Source organism: Lepisma saccharinum, chromosome 12 (genome assembly GCF_977018435.1).
Source record: "Lepisma saccharinum chromosome 12, izLepSacc3.1, whole genome shotgun sequence".
NCBI lineage: Eukaryota > Metazoa > Arthropoda > Insecta > Zygentoma > Lepismatidae > Lepisma > Lepisma saccharinum.
This window is the reverse complement of record NC_139240.1, coordinates 56,108,390-56,134,758: the sequence shown is the minus strand read 5'-3', so window position 1 is coordinate 56,134,758 and position 26,369 is coordinate 56,108,390. Positions and strand designations below refer to the sequence as shown.

Genomic DNA, 26,369 nt, shown 5'->3' with positions numbered 1-26,369 from the left:
GTGAGTACATGTTCGATAATAAAAACAGATAATTATTTTGCAAAGAAGATATGTATCCTTTGTATACACACACACCATGCCACGACATTGTTTTTTGGATTAATGAACCTGGAGTAAAGACACAGTTCAAGACTTCACTTTTTTGTTACATGTATGGTTCAATAATTCATATATGAAAATTAAAACATGGAAGACATGAACCATGCATAGTCACAAGCATGAGAAACATGCAGAAGTGAACTCACACCAACACTTGGACAATAAGAAGATTCTAATCGTGAACTGAGAAATGATTTGATAATTTTGAGTGCTTGTTTTTGTTACACCTTATTCATGCGCATGCACTCTGGTACAGCAAGGCCAGCAGTGGTGGGACACAGCATAACTGTTACAAAATTACTTCTTTAACTTTTAGTTTTTCCATTATTTATTCCATGTAGCCTTAACAGAATCAACCTGCAAGCCTCCAAGGTTCCTCCTTTTCCGATATGGGGCCATCAACACCCTCTCGCATGGCATGTTGACAAAACATCTGCACCCCATGTTGACAAAACATCTGCACCGCATGTTGACAAAACATCTGCACCGCATGTTGACAAAACATCAAAACATCTGCATGACATCACCCTGGCCAGCCTGCGATGCCACCAAGGGCCCAAGAAATCAACTGGCAACCTCAAAGGAATGAATCGGAGGGTATGTTGTCTGGAGGCAAATTCTTTTTCCCAATCGGCAAGGGCGGAAAGAAAACCAGAGTGCCATCGGTTCAGACTGTTGATGTCCTCAGTGTTGCGAACTGCACGATTCAGTGTCCAAGTGTACGGCATACTATCAGCGATGTAGCATATCCACCAAGCTAGTTTAAAATTTATATTCATAAATAAACTATAAAGTTTCAAAACAATATGATTACTAACATACGGATGACATATTCTATGTGAAGATAAACGTTTCAGGGTGTTCAGTCTATTAAGACAGCTAACATGTCCATGGACAGATCCGCCAAATAGAGTTGGTAAAACTCGCTAGCCACGGTCACACTCTTTTCAAGCGGTTTGCGAGGTGAAAAGTTACTGTTTTTCGGGCGGTTGAATTTCTATTTGTTTGCTTCAAAATCTTTAGTGTTGGCATTGTTTACGGAAAGAACCACGTGATGCCAAAGTGGATTTGTGAATATCGCAATGTGTGAAAGTCTTAAAAATGGTTTCAATCATCCGCGATTGTCTGTTGCATTAAATACATTTGACAACAGACCAATTGAAATTCGAAAAAATGAACAACTGCGCCAGGCTTTCCTCTCAGAGACGTTAACGAAACAGTATCAGGTAGAGTGCTAATTTTTTTCAGTATAACGTACCATGTAGAAGTAATGAATTCTTGGTTTTCTTAATTTTTCGGGATCTGCTTCCACAACGGAAAATGTCACCGCACGCCAATGATCTTATTTCAGTTGCAACATTCTTGGTGATTAACTTGCACACTTGTGATTTTTTTGCCAATAATATGAATGTGACTGAATACCAGTGCTTGAAATGAAGGCATAAAACTGAAATTTGGAAATATAAAATTGTATCGAGTTGTGGTTAAGATTTGTAAACTTTGTTTCTTAAGATTTACATTCTTCATTCTTGTATGTGTGAAGTTTTGTAAAAATATTAAATACAGTAATGTGGCCGTTCCCCATCAAGGATGAAGTCTGAAGCATCAATTTTTACATGCATTAATATTTAAAGCGAGTCTAAATCTCTTGTTAAAGTACACCTTCAGTTTTCCCTAGTAGTAGGGGTTTTTCATTGAATAAAAATATGTAGTTTCTTAATTTCCAACTATACCTAAGTAGGGGGCGATTAAATAAATGTTAAGAAAAAGGGGGAAAAAAGCCAAGAAAAAGTCAAGAATTGGTAGACACCCTGTAGTATCAATATATTCAGCAGTGCTGAAAGTGTCAATGTTACTGGGGGGGGGGGGTGTTTGGTCGAGGTCTGGGGTTAGCTGGGGGGATGATCCCATGGTGACAATGAGGCAGCTTGGGAGATGCTTTGTGAATATTTTGCCAGCCGGAGGGGATAGATACATACCATCCCCTTGCACTTGAGGAATGCACGATAAAGAACACACATTTACACTAACATTATATATATTGTTGCCTACGTGACATGTTGAATATAGGTACTCTTTGTTCATGCACAAACACATACACACCAATGATTACACATACAGATAGGGTGTTTCCAACACAAATTGGGGTGTAGAGAGTGGCTTTTTCAGAAGGCATTCAAGTGTCAACCTCTCTTCCATGTATTACACCCTGGACTGCATTGTGCAGGCTAACCAGGCTCTGGTGCCTGGACCCGCAGCCCGTATAATCTTCTGCGGGACTTGTCTTTTGTCCTGTCCTGGAACAGTTGGCTGCTGACTGCGGAGAGTTCACTGCAGGGTGGTCAGAAGCTGTGGGGCTCAAGCTGGGCCCTGTCCAGAGACACCCTTCAGGCCACCCAGTGGGACCAGTGCCCAGCAGCCAACCATTGCAGCATCGAGATAAGTACCTGCCCTTTTATGGTGCTATTCCCTCCGCCCCTAACTTCTCCCACTTAGTCAACTGGAGTCGACTGGTCCTACCCTCGACTACAGAGGGTGAAATCCGGTACGGCTAAGGTTTTAACGCCCCCATTGTGTCTCCAGGGACCAGCCCTGGGACAGAACCTTAGCTCGTAACGATATGCTTGTGATTGCCCTTTCATCAATTTCATCTGATTGCCCTTTCATTAATTTCATCTGATTGCCATTCATCATAGCGATTAGCCAAAAGTGACAGAAAAGCAACATTAAATAAACCAAATCAATCAAAAATACACATGCAAAATTATAGGCAGAGTGAAAAATTTAATAGTTTTGTTCCAGAATACTGTGCATGTTACCAGGTACATTATTGCAACTGTACTGGTAACAAATTTAAATTAATTATTCATATTTAGGAAACGAGACGAGGTAGTAAATAAATGCAGACAATCAGTGCTCACTTTTTCTGCAAAACTGTTTTTCGTAGTTCTATTAATTTCGGTGGCCGCTGCCACCATCCACGTCAGAACTTGTGCGAGAAAAGTGAGTACAGTAGACTCGCGATTAACAGAGTCCCAATTAACCGAGGCTCTGGGTTAACCGAGGGAGTGGTTGGAAAACATCGTGCTTCATAACGCACCCTCCCCCCCCCCTCAAGTTTGTTTATGGAGTCAAGTCACCGTCCACGCTGCACGTGTTCGTTACATTGTCTGTGTATCCGATTGTTACGGTGGTGTTTAAGTCTGTGTAGGCCTATTCTAAGCAGAAAAAGTAATCTTCTCATTTATGTTGTACTAGTAATAAATAATTACTATACAGTTTTAAGTGTTGTTTCGTCATTTACGACCTATTAGCACATTATCTCCATATTATCCGAGTTTTTCCATATCCGAGGTAATCTCGGTCCCAATTAGCTTGGATAATCACGAGTCTACTGTACTGTACTGTATTAAATTTAGACTAATTTTGTGATAAAAGAAGAAACATTGATAGGAACATATTCCTTGAACGTATTTTGTGCCAATGAGTGCAAACAAGATTTTTTTTACAAGTTAGCTTAACCCACAAACCCCATATCAATTACAGAGATCATAGAAACTGCTCTAACATTTTATAATTAGTGAGGTACTGAAAAATATGTGTAGAGTTTGTTTAAAAGGGTGAACGTAGATCTAGACTAAAAACCCTGGATGTGAAAGCTTGAACTGTAGCAGCCTTGGCACTTTTTGCCTTCCGTGATAGGGATTGGATAGGCTGTTTTACGGCTCCACAAATAGGTTTCCATTCAGTCTTAAGGCAAGGAGATACAGTTATGCACCATGTGTGCATTTATTTCAATATTGTTGGAATGGGCAATGCTACTGAAGAAAAACGTGGGGGTACAAGAGAGTATGGATTTCTCCACATGTGGCAGGTCGAAGCATTTTTCAAAGTTGATTATTAAGCTAGATACAACCTGTAAAAAATATGACTAATAAGAATTTTCGGAATCCCATGTATTCCTTATGGAAAATGAACTTCAACATCAAGTTACAGCTAATCAAATGGGAGTTTCGACTTTTCTGCTGGGCAATCACTTCTTCAAACTGCCCTCATCTGTTGATATCATTTTCTATTCCATCGGAAGTTTGATATTCCCAAGATAACAAATCAAAAAATACTCCCATATGCCCAATGCATTTCTCCTTGCCTCCTGGCAGTGTTGCCAAACCTGGTGCGAATAAAAGAGCTAAATTTCACCTTAAATGGAGTTAAAACTGACTTTCAAGGAGCTAGATGTACGAAGTGCTTCCTAGAGTAATGTTAGTTGTGAAAGGGGTGGGGCGCTGCTATTACCGTTAACTCTAAATTGATGACAATTTGTTCTTAGTTTTCACCATCTAGATCCGGCGGCATCACCCATCTCATGGTCGTACAAAATCGAAAATAAAGGATTCCCTAATAACAATATTATGCCAATTTCACATCAACACGGCGCTATAAAGAAAAGTAGCTGGGGATATAAGAGGGGATGGGGTGACGCAGCCAATATAACAATATCACGTCACATGCAAAATGTATAATCATGGCAAAAGTTGGTCTATGTGGGCCGGAACCAGTGATGATATCATAGTGAGGCACGGGGTCGGGCGCCCCAGTTCACAGGCAAACAAGTGCACGAAAGAGCCAGATCTGGCTCGAAGAGAGTTAAGTTGGCAACACTGACTCAGAGGGAAAAGCAGGGCTTAGGCATCTCGCATGCCCTTAATAGGACTAAACAATTTCATTTGATATGTTTACTACCTCCTTTGCCAAGTCGAGCAAGTGTTCGGGCTGTGTATTTAATTTATTTGTTTTGTGCTCCATATTGTTAGTGAATCCAGCAGAACAGGATTAAATTTTGTGCATAATTTATGTGTGAATTTTTCACTCTTATTGAACCCTTGCAGAAGTCTGCTGCTAGTGTGTGATGAATATCAATTTCAAAATTTGAACCACTGAGTGATATGTTATGATGTATGGTTACCTACTGACCTTGTTATTTAAGTCGCTTCTACTTTTCTGCATGAATTGAGCTAAGTGCCTAAAGAAAAACGCTAGGGTTTTACACTCATTTCTCACTTTCAAATTCCTCACCAATGAACTTTAAAATCTGAGCAGTTTCATTTTAGGAATTTTTGTTTTGCTCAAGAAATACAAACACACTTAAGGGGAAGAGGGACAATTACGCACCAGTTGTGCATTTCTTTCAATATCGTCAGATTGGGCACTGCTATTTAAAAAAAGGGATTAGAATGCAAGAAAGTATGAATTCCTCTCCATGTTGCAAGTGGAAACTGTTTTTCAAGTTGATTAGTAAGCTAGACACGATGTTTGAAAAATATGATTAATAAGTATTTACAGAATCTCATTTATTCCTTATGGGAAATGAACTTCAACTTATGGCTAATCAAATGGGAGTTACGACTTTTCCTACTACTATGACATAGTTCAACGTGTCCTTTTTCCGTCCATGTACTTTTCTACATCATTGGATATTTGATATTACCGAGAGAACGAATAAAATAATTTTCCCATAAGCCTAATGCATTTCTCCTTGCCTCCTACAGCCATCCTGGCAGTGTTGCCAAACCTGATGTGCATAAAAGAGCTAAATTTCACCATTAATAGAGCTAAATATGACTTTCAAAGAGCTAGATTAAGGAAGGCTGCATAAAGTGCCTCCTAGGGTAATTTTAGGTGTCAGAGGGGTGGGGGGTGCTGCTATTACTGCTAGCTTTAAAGTGATGGCAATTTATTCTTAATTTTCACCACCTAGATTTGGCAGAATCACCAATCTCAATAATCAATCCACTGATGCTCATATGAAATCGAAAATAAAGGATTCCTGGATAACAATAAAAAGTAGCTGGGGAGGTAAGAAGGGGTGGGTGACGCAGCCAATGTAACAATATCACGTCACGTACAAAATGTACAGTCAAGGCAAAAGTTGGTCTTTGTGTGGGCTGGAGCCAGTGGTGGCATCATAGTGGGGCAGGGGTGGGTGCCACGGTTCAAAGCCAAACTAGTGCACGAAAGAGCCATGGCTCCAAAAGAGTGCAGTTGGCAACAGCGAATTGGCATCTGCCGCAACGAGAAAGACTTAGGGGAAATTGTTCCTCTCCTCCCTTAAAGATGCTTGTATTTTTTAATTCTAGAATCAAACATGCCCTTCGGATCTGAATGCCTGTATATTTGGAGTGAATTAACTATACCGATTTTTCACAAAGCTTTCTTAATATCAGTTTAGTCAACGGAAAGCTATGGGGCATTCTAAGCTGCACCTCTTTGGTCGTCAGTGTATTGATACCATTTCAGCTTTTATTGAAATTTGTACACTGGAATCCACTATTTGTTATTCAAGAAGCACCACTTGTCTCCAGTGATTGTAGATGAACATCTAAAATTTGTCATGCAATGAACCTAGGATTGTCTGAACCAAAGGCTAGAATTTCAACTAAATGACTAATGTTGATTTATTTGAAAACATAACATAGAACATGTGAACAGTGTGGTATTTCACAAATTTCCAGTCACTACTACTGAAGCATGGGGACATTATATATTTTATACAAATAGCTACCCCTTTCAAATACTACCATGTGTGTGAAAGAATAAGATATGGGCTTGTACGTGTTTCTACAAATTGGTATTTTCCGTATCAACAGTAATCATAGTTAAGGCATACTTTCTGAAGTCATCAAGCCTTCTCTATCATCTTTGCATTGCAAAAAAACATTAACAATATTCATAATGGCAGACCATGCGGAAACTATTAGTTCCTAGCATGAATGAACTTGTTATAACGAGGTGACATCTATAGTGTATCACTCAGGAGATAAGTTTTCTACTTGTTTTTCAATATGCACACGATATCTTACTAAGTTTTTGCAATAATTGACATGATGAATTGCAATCAAAATTTCGTTCACTTTTCTGAAACATATCCTGGTATTTGTTTGTCCTAAACTTGAACAATTGTCAACATATCAACATTCGGCAAGAAGGAACACCTAGCACTACTGTTCAATTCCACCGATCTAACTTTGAAAACCATTGAATAAAGGGTTATTACTGAAAACTGCTTTATTTTATCAAAATTCCAGGCAAAAAAGAAACTACTTCATAAGTTTTAAGGATATGAAATAAACTAAACTTCTGTCAACAGTATAGGACCTAACCATTTAATTGGTAATGAGTATACTGTACCAGAACTTGCAGTCTGTTTGCTGTAAAAGGAAAAGATTATGGAATGAATCACTTTGGTCTGCAGGCATCACTGTATTAAGATATCACATTTCAATTCTTGTGATAACAAATGCAACTATATTACTGATGCTAAGGCATATTGTCAAATTTGTTCGTGCAGTTCATCATACTATTTTCCAGTGGCTCTTATACACAGTCGAGTCACGTTATTATGACCACCTCCTACATTTGACTTTGGCAGCACGTAACCCATGAACCATATCATGTGGCGTGAACTGGCATGGTGGCATGGGCGTCCAGAAGGGGGGCAAGGGGGGGGGGGCCTGGAAAATGAAAGTCAACCAAAAATTATATATTTGTCATATATAATTTCATTTCAGCCACAATAATATGTGTTAATTATTGCATGAATATGATAAATTCAAATTTAAGCAAAGTTTTTTGAGGGAACAAAATGTACCTTGCTTGCCCCCCCTGGAAAAAATCCTGCGGACGTCCATGCATGGTGGGTATGTAAGGTGTGCAATAGGCCACCTTCACACATCACTTGTTGCTGTCATGGGTAAAAGGGGCAAATTTTTTGGAGTTGCAAAAAATTATGTTAATCAGCTTTCGGGCCAAGGGTGCAGTGGCGTGCCCAGGGGGGGTTGGTGGGGGTTAAAACCCCCCCCATTGGTTTCGTAATTTAAAAAAATTCAAAACAGAAATACATTTTATTTCATAAATCGCCAATATTGTAAAATGTTTACATTTGGCAATGAGAAATGTATTTGCTTCTTCAATTACTTTTGATAATATTGGAGTTGAGTTACAGCAATGCACAAGCATTCATTCATTCCTTAGTCACTGAAAAGAAAGGAGAATTTCCTTCTCAGTATGGTCAAGAAAAGAGCCATAACCCTTGGAATGCGAACTGAAGGAATCCCTCCTCCCCTTTCTTTCACCCACGATGGCCCTCTTAGGAGAATGACCCTCCCTTTCCTGTTACGACAGTGCTGCTAACTTTCCTTTCCTTTTTTTCCCCTTGTTATACCATTTATGCCAGCAGAGCAAAGTTCTGTGAGATTTGAATCACTACAATTAGTAGGCAAAGTAAGTCGAAATCTTATTTTGCACCTGGATGCATATTTATTTCAAAATATCAATAATTATAATAATAATAATAATAATTGTTGCAGGCAGTAGCGAAGCATGGTTTTACGAAGGAGGCAAGCGATGTTTTGTACAATAGCATGCCGGGAGGAAGGGAGGGGTGAAGGATGCAACAATAGCCCAACTGGCCCAGTCAGTTCATAAACAAAATAAAAGCAATTAATATGCCAAAATATTATACGTTTTACTCTTGTAAAAAGGTAAAGGTAAAGTGTTCCCCTGTGCTTAGCACCACGCCATGAAGGCGTATAGGGGGTGTGGGGGTAACTCTTGTGCTCTTTACAAATTAGATATTTTTTTCTCAACCAATTTCCAGCCTTCAGTTTATTGAATTTTCTTGTAACATGTGTGAAAGATCTCACTTGAATTTGTGCGTAAATAATTTAGCAGTTGCCAACACTACTGACACTGACACTACTGGTTGCTGTCAACACTGGTGACGTAATTTGAGCTGGACCAAGCTGGATGCATGGTTCAGACATTTGACCGCCCGGTATCTTTGTCCCAAGTCCTGGTGTTCACTGGGGTTGTAGCGAGTTGCAGTCTGCAAGGTAGCAAGTCGAAGTGGTCGTGTTGTGTGTTACGTTTCTGCGTGTGTAATAGATTTTTGACGTGGAACTAAAGATGGATAGAGAAAAGAGGAGAAATACGTATTAGATTATTTCCAAAAGAAACAAAAAAGTGGAAGTTGAAGCTTCACCTTCCACAAATAGAACGTCAGAAATGGTCGATTTAAGTTCAGAGGAATTCCATCCGAATTGCGAGAGTGAAACGTGCGAACTTTCAGACTCTTGATATTCAACAAGAAGGCATAACAGAAGATATTGCAAACCTTGTTGCAAAATTATGTCAAGGAACTGTCGAGGTAAGTGACGTTCATTATTTGATAGCAGATATATCCATAGGCGGATTTAGAATTGTTTTTCTGGGAGGCCACAGCATGTGCTGTAAGCATACAATCGTGTGTGTGCAGGGAAGGGGGGGGGGGGGTGCCCGCGTGTGTATGTCTGGAAGACGTGTGTAGGATGTCACCCTATTTCAACAATAAACTTTCGCAGGGCGAGAGAACATGAAGATGAACAAGTTCCCTCAATGATTTCAGGGGCCTCACCGATGGTGGTGTAATCAAAGAGGTCCTGGGTTTGATCCCCTGTGAAGGTGCATTGCACAGTGGTACGTATCCCGATTTAAACTTTAAGTCCAGTCCCTATTAACGTATCTGAATATAAAATGGACTTTACAATCATTTACTTTTTGTTTTGTTCACGAACCCTCGAAAAACGATATTACCTATCTTATAGATCCACCAAGGCATTTGAAACCCTGGCGTCGGAGCAGTGGCACGTATTTTCCGAGGTCCCAGAAAGCTTGGTGCTACTATACAGTGTATATGTATGCAACCACATTATAAAATCACGGTTGCCATGGAGAGTTTTATTATTTTGTAGGGAAGGGATAAAATTTGTATTACGACACGGGATAGAATAGATAGGCATCCTATTAACTGTAAATATTCCTTACAAATCTTCTGAATATTTCTCTTGTACAAACGCAACAAATACAATAAGTAATATGTGTGTGCAGTAATAAATTCATTTTCTGAAAGCATCTTTTCTGGCATCAGTGGTCGAAGTAGGGGATGTTGCCTCCAGTTAAGAAAGTTTCACAAATCATACCCCCAATTAGAATAATTTGCATATTGAGCATCCTCCACCTACTGTATTGTCTCCATGTTGATCCATACAAGGATGTACCCCCTCGTATCTCCAAAATCGATCAAATATCCCCTCCCTTTTCGGCTACGAATTTCTATTTCGAGCACTGTGTGGCAAGATTTTGTCGGGCTCAGTGACAGATCCTGTGGTGCGGTACTGGGCTTCGGAGGGGAAGGGGGGAGTGGCCCCTTCAACGGTTGGTTTCGCAGTTCCATAACGTTAACATTATACAAAATTCCTCTCCATAGACCTAATATGAAAATGAATATGACACACATTAATGACACTGTAGTAGAAAATGTTAATTACTGAAGGGGTTCGTATTTGTTTGTCGACTGTCAAACAAATGTTTTGACCAATAATATAATAATACAATGCCAAAAATGTACACAATATTTAGCAAAATCATCTCCACAACAAGTACAATGTTCATTAAATTGATGTTTTAAATCCACTTTATGCACAGTGAGGCTAATCGGGACTGAACCTAAAGTTTAAAGTGAGATCCGAACCACTATGTGCCTCCACCGGGTATCGAACCCGGGACACCTTGATTACAAGGCGACGACGCTCCCACTGAAATGAGACTGTGGTATCGTCATCTTGCAGCAATGCAAACACGTCCAGTAAATGCTCTTGAAGCAATTGATATGTGCAGTGAAGCAATATTTCCCTGGGTAAACACGTTTGCGCATATTATGTACAATCCCGGTAACAACAACATCAAATGATAAATCATTCTCAACTTTGATGCGGTTGAAGACCTATCTTCGACATAACATTTGCGAAGAAAGATTAAATGGGTTAGCTGCTCTGAACATTCACCGGGATATAAAAGTTACTTGTGACGACATACTGTCAGAACTCACACAGAAACCTCGATGCCTAAATTTCAGAATTTAAATTGTTGAACTGAGGTACCTTATTTATTACTGTCTTTAAGACATCAAGTAGTCTTAATCTCTTTAATGTTGTTACAATGTTGAGTGTACATATTTTTTGTTTAAAAATTATATTTGAGCAATTAAATATAAAATATTAATAATTTGGAAATATTCAAGCAGGTGCTTTTATATGATGCAATAAAAACATGAAGCATCCATAGCAAATACATTGATTGCGTTCATTGGGGTAAAATCCAAGTATATTAATTATCTAATTTATTACAAGAAATTTGAAATGTGAACTGGAAAATGTATTGGATTCATAACCCCCCCCCTTACGAAAATCCTGGGCACGCGCCTGCAAGGGTGGCATATTTCTGAAACAGTGCAGGTGTGAACTGCTTGCATGATGCTCTGGTGAAAGTGTATCATGAGTGTACAAATGGCACAATTGTGAATAACCAATGTGGAAACTGGGGAGCACTACATGCCATTGATGTGAGAAGTGAACGTTGGCTACAAAGGTGTGCGAGATCTGACCAACGCATTACAGTGAAGCAGCTCACAGAAAAAAAAGAACCAGGAGGCTACCAGACGTGTGTCTTAAATGACAATTCAGCATGCCTGATGTGTATAGGGCTCTGAAACAAACGGATATTCACGGCACACCTGTGCTAATGAAGATGCATAAGTGGAAAAGGCTTGAATTTGCACAACAGTATCGGAATAGTACCTCTACTGATTGCCAAAGGTTTTCCTTCCACGATGATTTCAGTTTTCTGCACCATTGATCAGATGGATGTTGGTATGTCAGGCAAGAAACAGCAGAGAACAAACACCCTGCAACCATTGCTGGATGAACACAACCTGGTGGAAGCAGCATTATGGTCTTGGAAACGCTTTCATGGCATTCTCTAGGCCATTCATCTATGTGGAAGGCACTCTCAGCCGATTTGGTTATGAATACATCCTTTCAGATCATGTGTACCCATACATGCTGATGTCTTCCCTGGGGCAGATGGGATCTTCCACCAAGACAATGTGACATGTTACACGACTACAAATGCCCGACAGTGGTTTGAAGAACACGACTAAAACTTCCAAGTACTTCCCCCGGCCCCCTAATTCCGCCGACTTGAACCAAATAGAGCATCTGTGGGACCACTTTCATCATCGTGTTCACTCTATGGGATGCACAGCAAGCAGCATGGCTCCAGATACCGACTACCAGCACCTTCTTGAGTCACTCCCAGCCCCTCTGGCTGCTGTCCGTGCTGCACATGGTGGTCACTGGATATTAGCTGGTGGTCATAATAATGTGACTTGACTGCGTAAGATAGGGGCCCCAAATTACATCCCTGTATCTAATTTTGTCCAGCCAGTTATTGTAGCTGTTTTGTTGGTATGAACAATCGACTAACATCTGTATGTGCCCACTCATAAGATAATATACAGCACTACGATGGGAAAAAACTAGGCACTGGGCAACGTCACCAGCGTTTCAAAGGCAACAGATCCCATTACAGTATCACTAATAGACACAATTCCACCATAGGCATGTGCAGCCTTGATGAAAGTTCAGTCGCGAAAGAAAAATTGTTTTAGATTCACTGCATTGATGGCTCATATATACAAATTTTTGCAAAATGAAAACATTATTGATTTCATATGGCACAAAAAATTTCATGGGAAGCCATGGCATTCTCTTAGATTATCTTTCATTTCGATCGTTTGGAGTCCAGGTCCAACTCACGCGGCCCCCTAGCCATGGCTCTGAACTTGACAGCAGATATTGCGAGCAAGAAAATTTGGCGAAATATATATTTTTATTTGTATAAAATTTGATATCGAGGGGCGGCAATTTTCCCTTTGTGCCACCCTGCAGGAGCTGTTGGCCACCTGGAAGAAATCATGCAAGAAAGACGTGAAAAATAATTCCATCTTGAGTATCCTTTGGTCGTGCTACTCTTAGTTCTTCTACCCCAATGTTTGCTCCCTCGAATTGATTTCCATCCAAGGTTGGGGAGGGGCAATGCTTATTGACACCCTGTGGTTGCGCTACTGCACCCCCTTCCACCGTAGTTGCTTTAATCGGCTTGAAAATACTTTATTTTCTTTAAGAGTATAATATAGTTTAATAACGGCGATAAGATTCCTCTACACTAAATTTCTAGGTGAAAGTATAATAATGTATGGAAGGGGGAGCATGGATGGCCACACATTCCCCTTAGTAATCGAATGTCAACCTAAAAGTATACATTTCACATGTATAATTTGATTTCAGTCATAGTAATTTACATTAATGCGATAATTTCAAATTCAAGTGCTGTTTTTTGAGGGGGCAACACTATTATCAGGGTAATATACTTTGCTTGTCCCTTCGTTGAAAAAATCTGGGAACGTCCGTGATTAGGGGGGGAACTGGAATTTGTCAACTATGTCCAGTACACGCAAGCAAAGGTTTACCACGTAATATATTTATACAAGTAAGTCTGTGTTTACTAATACTATCTAAAATAAATATAAAAGGAAATTATTGGAAACAACCTGTACATATTTATATACATATATACATACAATACACACACATATATATATATATATATACAAAAAATATTACACATACACAAAGTGTAATATTTAGAAACTGAAATTGAGCCAAACGTGGGGTTCATCTAAGAAATAACATTTTCAAAAGAGTATCTTGTTTCAAAGAATCACTCCGATATTCTAAATTATGAAAAGATCAGAATTGTTTAGAATCTTGTGGAGAATTGTGTAGGATTTGCATTTGTCTAGCTATTTGCACAGACAGGCTAATTGGGACTGGGCCTACAGTTTAAAGCAGGATCTGAATCATTGTGCTTTCACCAGGTATCGAATCTAGGACCACTTGATTACAAGGCAATGAGACTAGCAATTTGCATGGATGGATTAAGGGAAAAGGTGTTTGTGGGAGATTGTCTCCTCAAAAACATCTAAAAGGGTGACCACCTCTCCATGGCATCTAAAATTAGGTGTTCAGTCCATCCCCCAGATGTTCAAAACTAACCATAAATGTGAATTCTTGTTTTAAGTCCACTTTGTGCACAGATAGGCTAATCGGGACTTGACCTACAGTTTAAAGTTGGATCTGAATCACTGTGGCTCCACCAGGTATCAAACTTGGGACTCTTGTTTACAAGGCAACGATGCCACCTGGGAGGCCTAACCATAAATTTTAAATTGACGTGAGAGTAAATGACAAATGTTATTTTAACACATAATAAAAAAAACACTATCACCCCATCCTATCTTCATTAAACCATCTAAAATTAATAATAAATCAAACTTAATATGAGTGTAAATAATGACAGTCTGCCTTATCAACCCCACAGACAAAGTCTACAACTAACAATAATTCTTTAGTGACTTTAGTGAATTAGAACTAAAAAAAAGGTCAAGTAACACCAACAGAGAATAATTTCATGACTCTCTCAACTTATTTTCTGTTACAAACATCAAAATAACAGTAAATGGAATCCACAAAGATTTCAAGGAGAATCCTAAATTTTCAAACTTTACAATATCGGCATAATTCTATGAAACAAGACATTTTTGAAAGAACCATTGCCAAGATGCAGGCTCATGATTCAACAGTACACATGAAATCTAGATTCTCATGAATCAAAACACAGACATGTCTACAGCACACAAACTATGTACAGATTTTTACAAATACCACCACCAACAATATTATTATATCAAGGGCGTATCCAGGGGTCCACCCCTCCCCCAAAAATCATTTGTTTTTGAAAATACTATGGTAGATTCGGCATTCTTTCTGATGAGACACTTGATATGGCAAGTACAGAAAATTCTCTCTGTGCACGGTTTGTGGGTTCTGAAAATAACATCAACCAAATGTTTCTTTTTAGTTTCACATGGATAGTGATATATCAGCGGAAAGCCTGACTTCAGTGAGAAACTCTTTTGGTACAGTAAGTGAAGTTCGTGTTTCTTTGGAAATAAAAACATGTAGAGGTCAAATAGTAAAAACAAATATATTGCATCAAAGGCCTGTAGCCAGGCAGGGGACAGCCCCCCCCCTCCCCCGACAGGGTCGCCCAGCCGCCTTGACATTAGGTAAAACTATTTTGTATTCTAATTTGTTTGAGGTGAAGAGTGAAAATGTGGACAGAATATATGAATTTGTTCACAACTTCGTTAGTTCATCTTGTTTATGAGCAGAAGTCTAAGCAGCGGCAAGTGTTTAGAAGATTCTCTAGACTTTAGAAAGTTCTTTCATAGGGAGCCTTCTTTATCTGTACCTTCCCTGCCCCTGTTGAAGCCTCTCGTTTGAAAGAAATCTGCGACTTTGATGTCATTATCCATATTCCTTCTGCATCTACGTAAAATGTCAACAAATCCCAAGTTATATTGCTTTGGCCGGGGGTGGAATGTATGGTAGGCACTATGATTGGAGTGAATATTGTACATTCTAACATGTATGATATAAATATCTGTCAAAAATAGTATGGAGTGTGTATTAAGGGATGGTGTCAGTGGCAGTTATTAGCACTTCAAGAGATGTTTTAGAAGATATAGATAAAAATTGTAGTATCTGTATGATATTTCTAAATTTTATATTTTAAATTAACTTAATGACTCCGACACACATAATTTACCTTCATTTAATACTATTAAACTTTTGAAAAATGGACTTGGTTTACAAAGCCACCTGCTGATAACCCATGAGCCCCCCCTGGAGGTCAGTTCTAGCTACGGGCATGTTGCATTATGTTCCAAACTATTGTCAGTGTGTGAAACTCTATTTCTAGAGTGAGCCATCCCAAGCAAGTGATCTTCTAGCCGCAGTTGAAAAGGGGGCTTTCTTAAATGTACTCTTCATCTGTGAAAAGGTTTTCAGTTTTACCGTACGATTTTCAGAGTATTGAGAGCCCTCATGACAATTTGGCCTCTGCTCTTTCTTTCCCAAAGATGTCACAGGACTACTTCCGAGACTTCGGGAGATTTCGGATGAGTTCAGCTAAGTATTTCAAACTGCTTTTGAAAAGTGTCAACAGACATTCAATTCTGAAATTACGATTCCAAGAAAATATATAAATCAAAGAAGGAGAAAGGAAGCACTCACTGGACAGTGAAAAAGTTCAAAATTTTCGCTAGCTTAGTAGCATCATCGGTGTGAGACACTACACAGCTACTAAGCTAGCAAAAATTGATTTTTTTTGCACTGTCCAGTCAGTGTATCCTTTCTCCTTCTTTGATTTTTATTTAGCCCTTTTGGTCCTCCTTGCTTTTATCCGTATATAACTATCCTCTATTATAGAAGGGGGACATTGGCCTTGGAGGATGGGCATCCCGCAAATTATCTTTCTGGATACGCCCCTGTATTATATGTATTATACACAAACAGAAAAATGCAAAACGTGCAGATTGGTAAGGAAACGCCTAACTCTAGCAAGGAACATTATAAAAAATGGGCACAAGAGCATTCAATTCTCCAATTAAAAAGTTATAAAAAGAAAAAAAAGCATGCAAACAGCGCTGTGATGGATAAAGCACTAGGAAGCTTCATACCTTGCCCTGAAGCCTGAAAAGCAGGGGGAAGTGGTTCACATCAGCCACACCTAATCTCTAATGTATTTATTAGAGATAGGCATATTCACCTGGCTAATTACATCACCGTGTGCTGTTCGAACTTGATACAAGTACCGGTATTTTTTCTGGCGTGCTTCTGCTCGCTGTTCTCGTGTGCGTATCCGATGCAGATTGACGTTCCTCGTCTTTTTTGATGGAATGACTGAAAAATAGAATTAAAGTTATAAAAACATGGAAAAGAATAAGCATAAAATGTACCTATAAAGTTAGGTATGCAACATTTACATTGGTACTCTTTATGTATCACAAATCACTTGGCAGCAAAAAGAAAACATTCAATTATGTTTCACCAAATAGCTATATCAGCAATTTTTTTGAGTTTTAGTTATAGTTTGTATTTTTTAAAAAACGAGTATTTTGCATACACAAGTGAAAAATCTCATATGATGTATGTAAATCTTGAGAATTGTAACTTTTAGTTATAGTTTGTATTTTAAAAATGTAATTTCATGCATGAAAAATCTCCAGTGGAGTGTACAAAGATTGAAAATGACTGAATGAGTACAACGATACAAGTACATACAATAGATATGTACATACAAGTAGATACAATTACTATATAAATAATTACATGAGCTATAGATAGCAGCATCCGCTGTTAATAAATTGACAACAGTAATACACTAAGGTAAGGTGCTTAAATTTCGTCCCCATGCCTAATTTAGTCCACTTTATTTTCTCAGTCCTGCCATTAGAAAGGTTATCGGCGCCACCACCTGTGTAGGGGAAGGAAAACCGAACCAGTTGTGAACTTTAGTGATCTAGGAAGCTCCTGTTTCAGTCTTATAAAGAATTTTCATTTTCGCGGTACAATGAGCAATGTCATCATTATTGCAAGTTCTTTACACCTAGTGTAATTTTCATTTTTATATTCTCAATATGTAATTGGCCCGAATACTTTGTCAATAGAAGAATCTGTGAGTTGTGTGTCGTCAGGTTCACTTGTTGAGAAGGTGGGAGCTGCCATGTTAGTTTGAGTGTTGTTCCTAATTTCATCCCTCCCTCATACTTTTTGCTTTTGTTTAAGACGGGGCCCTGGAAACATGGGATAAGAATGACATGCATAAGATGCAGTGGGCAATAAGGAGGTGAGATACAAAGCAGTCAGCTAAGTGCACAATGTTTCTAGGGCAACTTGAAAAGATTATGTCACGAGAGAAGGTTTCAATGGAGAACAATGACTGCATTCAATATGATGACAGTAACAGTGAGGTTGATGACTGTCTAATCTGTGCGAGAAATATTCTACAGATAGATGGAGTAAAATGGATCCATTGCACAAAATGTTTCACATGGTTTTATGAAAGATGCTCAGGTTCCAAAAACCATATGCAATTTATTTATGACATTTGCTTGGAAGGATAAATGCTCATCTTAAAAAATAATAAGATCATTTATTTCTTTAAGTAAATCTAATATTCTTTCTGAATTTTGCTAAATTTAGGTTTTCAATTTTCTATAAGTATAAAATTTTGTATTATTTCACTACATCCCACTAATTATGTTCACTTTCGTAATTACTTTTTGTAAATAATATGAATATTATTAAAGCTGACAGTTGAAAGAAAAAAATTGAAAAATCGTAATTACTTCGTTGTTTCAGAATTTCGTATGGGGACAAAATTAGGAACACCAAAAATAGGTACTTTTGAATTTAATTTATTTTGCTAAATTAATTATACAGGCGATTTGGCTTTGTTTCCACGTAAAGGGATAGTTAACAAAGGTAAAGTCAAATTTTGGAGCTCGTACGTCATTTCATACAGTGTTACGGGGACGAAAATTAGGACCCTTTCCTTAAATATGAAACCAGTGACCACAATTCCCATGTTTTGCAGGGGGACCATGTTAGCTAGCTATAAAAATTGTAACTGAAGTAGTATTAAATTTTAACAACTGTAGCAGTACTTTTTCTAAAATATTTTTGTAGCTTGTAACGGAAAACTTGCTACCAGTACTTTTTTTTTATCACCATTGTTTTAACACTTAAATCAGGTATTTGAAATTCCACCTGACAATGTTGTTACTTTTATTCATATGTATGAGGCAGTTCTTAAACTTAGGAAGCCTATTCTGGCAAACCAGCTCTATATACATGCTCCAATCAGAGGTAAGAGAGAGGGATCAGTTCTTTGAAGATAGTTTCCACTGCAAAGGATGAAATTTGTTAACTTTCTGTTCAATACAGCTGCGAGTCCCGCACCGTGGCTATGAGGTCTAATGCATCATGCTTTGGGATCGGCTATGAGACATGCACAGGTTCCAGTCCCCTGGGTTAAGCATAACAACTTTTCTCCTGAGATTTTGGCCTGTGTATGGAACTGGTGGCCATCCACCATCGTGAGGAATTTAGGGAGGTACGAATGAGTAGCATAACCCGGTCATGAAAACATACGACGACGACTGGAGGTTCATCATGCTGACCACCAGGGAGGGCACTACAGGGGGGGGGGCTAGGGGGGAGCGGCTGACCTCACCCCCCTTGTAGCCCCCCAGATCTTTATTGTACAGTAGACGCATTTCGACCGAATATAAGAAAAACTAGAAGTTTTCTTACATACATTATAAAATTCCCATTTCGCCAATCATGAGTCGCCAAACTTGCTACTAAATTTACATAATTTAGGTTAATGTATTCATCGGCTGTGAGACTGTGAGTGACGAAGAATATGTGCATACATAGCTAAACGTGTGGAATTATTAGCCCTTATAAATCGAATCACTATTTTTAGGTATCTATTTAACAGCTGCGGAAAATGAATATATATACAAATTGGAGGATGTTCAACATCTAAAGAACCGTCAAGTTTCATTTCTGTTTGTTAGTTCCTCATTCGAGTACCAATGTGTGTGTTAGCTATGTTCTCTCATTCGTGTCATAATTATACATATCCTTACAGTTGAAAATATCCTAGACAGAGAAATACGACGTTAAGGAATCAAGAAATAGATAAACTACCTATTTCTTAAATGATATGAATTAGAAATATTAAAATTGAGTGCCCCACACTGGTTGTCTAGCTGTTGCCTTGTAACGAAGTGGTTCTGGGATTGATCTATGGTAGAGGTACATTTCGTTAAGCCAGGGATCGAAATGGAAATTTTCACGAGACTGCATGCTTTACTTTCGTTAACATGGTGTTGTCTTTCTTTTGTCTTTCACTACAGAGACGAGATTAACGACTAGTGAAGTGACGCGCTGTATTACAATTAATAATAATTAATATTAAAATTTAGTTTACACTGAAAATAAAACTGTAGTAAAATATGTATATTATATATACATATACATTAGACGAATTGGAATGGAAATGTTCAAGACATTCACAAACCACAATGCCATTTCGGTCCACTCCGGTCCATTTTTAACACTACATTAAGTAGTTCGGATTTCACTATAAGCTGTGGATCTCGTCCCGATTAGCTTCTGTGCATGTAGTGGACGTGAATACAAATCCAACCAACTACTAGTAAATATCGCAATACGGTGCAAAAAGCAGCATGCTTGGGCAATTTTAATGCTCGTAGGCCTAGGCATACATATTAATTAATTGTATCATTTGTGGCGTTAGGAAAAAATGTCTGCAGTACCGTCATAGTAGTCAATTTCGATTATAGCATGTGAAAGCAAAAGAGCTACATGTGAAGATAATATTAAAGTTAGGATCTATTTTTCAGTTCTTGATCGGCTAATTTCTAAATTAAAGGAAAGCTTTAGTAAGCACAGTAATGTGTTAATTGGAGTTAGCTGTTTCAATTTAGAAAGTGCAGATTTTCTTAAGTACGAAAAGCTACAATCTTTCGCTGCCCACTACTGTTGTGATACGGAGAGTTTAGATTTCGAATTAAAGCTGATACCTAAAGTCATGGCACGCTACTAGGCAAAAAGGAAACTCAAAATACGGACTCTTCAGCAGCTGCTTTCAGTGGTTGAAATGTTCAGAATTGCCTTTCGCCTTTTGCAAAATGTATAAGCTTTGTGTTATTGTAATGTCCATACCCCATCAACAGCTGGACATGAAAGAACATCTTTCTAGTGTAGCAGATTAAGTGTACTTTGCAATCGAATTGGTAACTAAAGGTTGAGTGCTTTATCTATTCTCTCAAATGTAACAGTTACTTAACAAAATAGTCCTGAACACTATTTTTATGCGATGGAAAATTTTTCGAAGTTTGGTCCCAAGTTATGCCCATGTAAGCCCCTCGAGAATTTGAAAATTAAATCTGTAGCTGCCCTTGCCACTTTTTTCAGGCTGATGCCGTCACTGCTGACCACATCACCTCGTAACTGGTTGGATGATTTCAGACTTCTTGTGGGTGTGAGGCCAGAAGTTGGTACAGTCCGGCAGAATTAACTTGAGACAAATGGCTGCCGGCTGCTGGCGCCACTACAGGAGTACCACCCTGCCTGAACATTAGAGTTTCCATTGGCCCGTTACAGCGGGAAGTTCCCTGCTCTAGCCAATTCGAGCGCAGTTGCATCACTCACAGAGCGGCCATTCCTCTCAAGTTAATTCTGCTGGACTGTAAGTAGGCACATGGGCTGTTACACCATGGGTTATTTATTTTTTATTTTACAGCTGCGAGTGTGAAAAAAATCAGTTATTACGGTCAGGTGTTCCATGTATATCTTGGATGGTGGTTCATCTGATTTGCTCATGTTAAAACAACTCCTGTAGAACATGAAATGCATAGGAAGCTTGTGTCATGTGTTACTTGACGTTACCTGTGAAATGTTACAGTTGAGATTGGACTTCTGACAAAGACGAATCAAAGCATATTTACCTTTCTCAGGAAGGAATCCATATCAAACCATATCAGGATTATATTGTGGCTGGTCCAGAAAATTTTCAATTCTTTCTGGTAGTCACCTGATAGATCCTCAATGCTTATAAGACATATTTCAACTGTTTTTAAATTTTGTTTGCAGCATCTCTAACGAATCACCACCACTAGGAATGGTACCAAGACAAGATCTTTACTAATGGACTGTTCAACAACTTTGGATACAGCTACACTCAAGTTTATTCATGCGAGGGCACTTAATATCTGAAGTGTAAATGATAGACCCAGTATTTAATGAATTTATATGGTGCAGAATATCATTACTTTAGGCCTTATGTGTAAATGACGACGCTGTTGTAAAATAAGCAAATGATTTACAACATCCCTGTGAGCTGCAATTACTTATTCGTCCACTTTCCAACTTTATTCTAGTACAAGCCACCCGCATAATATCAAAAAATTTTGGAATTGAACCCTGAACCAATTGATTACAAGATGACAATATTATGACTACGCCATCGGGGTGGTCCGAAATATTATATTTTATTTACCATTGTTGTCAAGTGGTAATTTAATGTAGATTTGAATTTTTGTTATATTTTAATATGTATGATGAGACTGTATGTAGAATTTCATATAATGAATTTATATCATATCATATGAACAATTTGCCTGGAGAGGACATCACTCTACTTACACTTGTAATTAACATTGGCTGTCTGTAATTTCCAGAGAGATGGTTAGCTATACAGGGGCGGTTACTGATAAGGTTGCAGTGTGCACAACGACCGGATATTTTATCATGAAATTTCACACTTTTTATGTTAATAATTTTTCATAATTTTTCTATTAAATATATTGAACATAAACAAAAAATTTTGCCCTTAATTGTTTCAAAAAAGACATTTCCATTATGATCTGTTAAAGTAAAAAGGAGGAGACAACTTGCGAGATTTGGCAGTATATGAGTAGATGCACAGGTGATTGTTGCAGTGCTGGAGCAACAGTGTGATTTCTACAGTGCGTGTTATTGCAGCAAGGATCAATGCTGTTTTTCCTATCCCTGTGCTTCAGTCCTCTTGTCGTTGCAGAGTACCATGGCAACAAACGCTGGGATGCAAATTCTTTTATATATCGTTAGCAGCGTGCAAGCAGCAGGCAAGGTCTTTAGATTTGTCCTGTGCTGTAAAGAGGTAAAAAAAAAAGGTAAAGTGTTCCCCTGTGCTTAGCACCATGCCATGAAGGCGTATAGGGGGTGTGGGGGTAACGCCCCACACTTTCTTGATCTGGTCGTGAGTGGGGGTGATGTGATCAGCATCATGCCCCTGACTGCCTTTACCCCCCAAGGTTTCCCCCAGGTACCCATGTTATTCGATGCTGGGTGGGTGCCGGGGCCGCTTCCAACTGTAGAGAAACAGACAAAATGTTTGCTTTTGTGGGGAATCTTAACCTAATTTTAAAGCTTTTAAAGTTGGTATTAACAATTCCTATGACATACGTAGAAACAGAAAGATGTTTTTCTACTTGAAAAGAATAGACATGTTTGAGGAATATGATGACCTGGGAGAGTCTGTCACTGTTGGGAATACTCTCCATAGAAAAGGATCCAATTATAAAAATATCAATTTTCAACCAGCATGTGATAGGTAAGTTTGCTTCACTCAAGAACAGGATGGATGGATTTTATTTTTAAAAAGGAACAAGTACTGAATTATCAGTTGGGTATTATTAGTGATTATTGAGAATCATTATTTTTTATTTTGCATGCATTTAAGCCCAAATAAGATTGCTCAAAACCCCCCTCCCCCTTCTTTGCATGCTATAGAATTGCAACACCCAGGATAAACCATCAGTAGCCGCCACTGAATATGCTTCAACCAGTGGCGTATTATCCCATGTTACCTGGTTTACTGTTGCTAAACGAACTTTTTTTCATGTGTGTAGAAACTGCCGGAAAATTTGAAGTTGTCAAACTTCTGTTTTTGTATTCCTTGCATACCTGAATTGGTGTTTTATTTCTATTATATCTAATTAATATATAATAAACATATACAATAAATAAGAATTATTGTGGTACACCAGGTCAAATTTTCAGAATACACCACTAGCTTCAACGCAGTCCCGCACTGTTTCACATAAAATCCTCCGATTTCTCTATGCACCAGAAACAAAATAGTTGTGAGGCAGCGACATTTATTACATATACAAAAATACAGACATGCAAATTTAGGCTGAAAGAGTGTTGTTTGTTGGGAAAGGCAGACAGATTAGTCCACCAGGGTTGAGGACCCCCCCCCCCCTATCTCCTGGCCCTCTGGTGCTACTTGCCGATAGAAATGTTGCACAGTTGTTTGAATTGTGTTTTAAGTCCATTTTATGCACAGTTAGGCTATTCAGGACTAGACCTACTATAGTTTAAAGTGGGATCTGAGCCTCTGTCTTATGTGCTCCACTCGGTTTCAAACCTGGGACCCCTTTGGGGAAGCTGAAATCTTGCACTGGAATCGATACTTGTAATCAATTGATTTGCTTTATTTTACTTAGCTTCTTGCGCCACTTATGGCGATGAGTGATGACATGATGAATGGCCACTCTCAAACATCCACGCCCAGCTGGGATTCGAACCCAGGACCCCTGGCATCGTAGCATGATGTGATCACCACTACACCATGGTGGCCAGTTTGTAATCAATTGAAACAATACTCTAAATCAACTATAATTATCATCATCATAAAATGTTTCTTGTGTGGTTTTACTCTGTGTATTTACTATCTTTTTCTGTCATTAGTTTCGGTGGATTTAAAATCTACATTTCTCAGAAATATTTACACTATTTTCCACTATAACAGTAAAGCTCTGTTCTATACATCTTCAGGATGTGTGTAGTTAGATCTTGAACACAAATTTACACGTACAACCTCTACTGAACCTAGTATACTTGGAAAAGATAAAACAAGTGTGTTTGATATCAACTTTGATTGTTGTTGTGCTGTTTTGCTGACTACGTATGTATGTGGAGACATTGATTTAAGATCTCTTCTCAAAAGGTTTTTCGTTTGAGGTCCTAGCTAATGCATGGGTGCTAAATCGTGTTGTCGTTTTTTCACCTATTTCATCTCCCCAAATACAATAGTTAGTCTGAATGCCAGACTTAGCATGGTTAAAGTAAGTCTACTAAGAAATACGGGCCTTGAAGTTAATTATTTATACAAATTCATCAGCGAGTTTATTATTAGACATTAACTCTGGGCAAGCTCGAGTACCTATAGGTCTCGTGCGACAACTTGAGTTCTGGGGAAAGTGGAAATCCAAGGTGGCCATCTGGGTTTTGTCAAGAAAAAGGCAGGCTGGTGGAGCAAAATTCCAATGTTGCCATCTACAGATGTAAACAATTAACTGGTCACTCAGTTTAGATGTAGATTTGCATAATTCGGAAAAATGGGGTTCTTCATTGCGAAGCCAGGCAAGAAATGTGGGAGAAGCCTCGTTTCGCAAGATACTCCCCGATATCTGTGGCAGAGTGGTTGGCACAGCACGCTACGACGCGAGGAGCCCCGGATTTGAATTCCGGCCTGTAGATGGTAGTGTTTTTGTGCGTGTCCCTTCATCAATATCATCATATCATCACTCATCGTCATCTTTGCGATTAGCCAAAAGTGGCAGGAAAGCGAAGTAAAATGAACCAAATGAATGAATCCAATTTCGATAAAGGTGTTATTAATTCATTGATTCATTTTATTTATTTTACTTCGCTTTTCTGCAACTTTTGGCTAATCACGAAGATCAGGATGACTGATGATAAGACAAAACTGGTGAATGGACAATCACAAAGAACACCCATGCCCAGGCTGGGATTCGAACCCGGGACCTATGACGTTGAAGCGCAATACGCTAACCACTCCACCACAAACTGTAAACAGAAGTTATTAGAAGGCTTGTAAGAGATTCTTACGTTGTTGGCAATACTGTACCTACACCTATCAAAGAAGTTGTGAGAGAAAATCAATTTTCGATTCGGGGTCACATTATGGAAATGTTTACTTGACCTTTGTTTATCAATAGGAGGTTTTGATGGAGAAACCAGATATTGTTGTGCGCACCGATTTCTTTAGAGATATTCATGACTGCCCACACACTGGAAGAGCTGTGTGCCATTTAGACGAAACATACATAAACGAACATCATACGGTGCCAAAACGTGGCAGTGTGACAAAGACGTTGTAAGGCCTTTACCACCAAGTAATGGTAACCATCGACGTAGCACAGTTTCCTGTGGCCTTTCGAAGTAAAATATTTGGAGCCCTTAGTGAAAAGAATATATATATGAATGGCTTATTGCAGAAAGGGACCTGAGTCACTTTTGCACAATTCTGAGAAAAAACAAGAAAAATCGTATAATATTGATAGTGTAAGAAAGAAATGTGCCGTTGTTGGCTCACATTTTCAGCATAATGAATAGTTAATTTTGCAACCCTCAATGCGCCCCCCTGCAGTATGCTGCTAGCGACAGTGGAGATGAAAAGGTTGTAACTCCGATACCTCAAAAATGTGACTCAGGTCCCTTTCTGCAATAAGCCATTCATATATATATATATATTGAGACGAGACGTATATACACATTGATGATGTCAGAGGAATGGTCAGACGTTTTAACCCAATAACTTCCATTACAAAAAGGAGATAGAAGGAAATGGGGGGGAAGAGGAGTTTGCAGCATTGCATACAAGCAAATATGGAGGTTAGAAGATCGATATACTTTTTTTTTCAATTAAAAGAACGTAGTGTATATACAGCTTTGCTAAGAAATGCTCTTGGTTATGAGGCATTCTGGCAACATATATTGAGAATAGCAAGAAATTATACAGTGCGGTTGCAAACACTGCTT

General features: G+C 38.6%; 1 protein-coding gene across 3 annotated transcripts in view; it reads right to left on the bottom strand.

The window, feature by feature from the left end:
- LOC145996122 (transmembrane protein 198) overlaps positions 1-26,369 on the bottom strand; it is a 304,521-nt gene that overhangs the window by 11,136 nt on the left and 267,016 nt on the right. For 2 of the 3 annotated variants that reach the window (XM_083132401.1, XM_083132402.1), the window contains one exon: positions 16,708-16,841. In XM_083132401.1, the coding sequence (XP_082988527.1) occupies positions 16,708-16,841 (134 nt within the window). Of the gene's footprint in view, positions 1-16,618; positions 16,842-26,369 lie in introns of all 3 variants that reach the window. The other variant, XR_014442749.1, reaches the window with a different exon arrangement.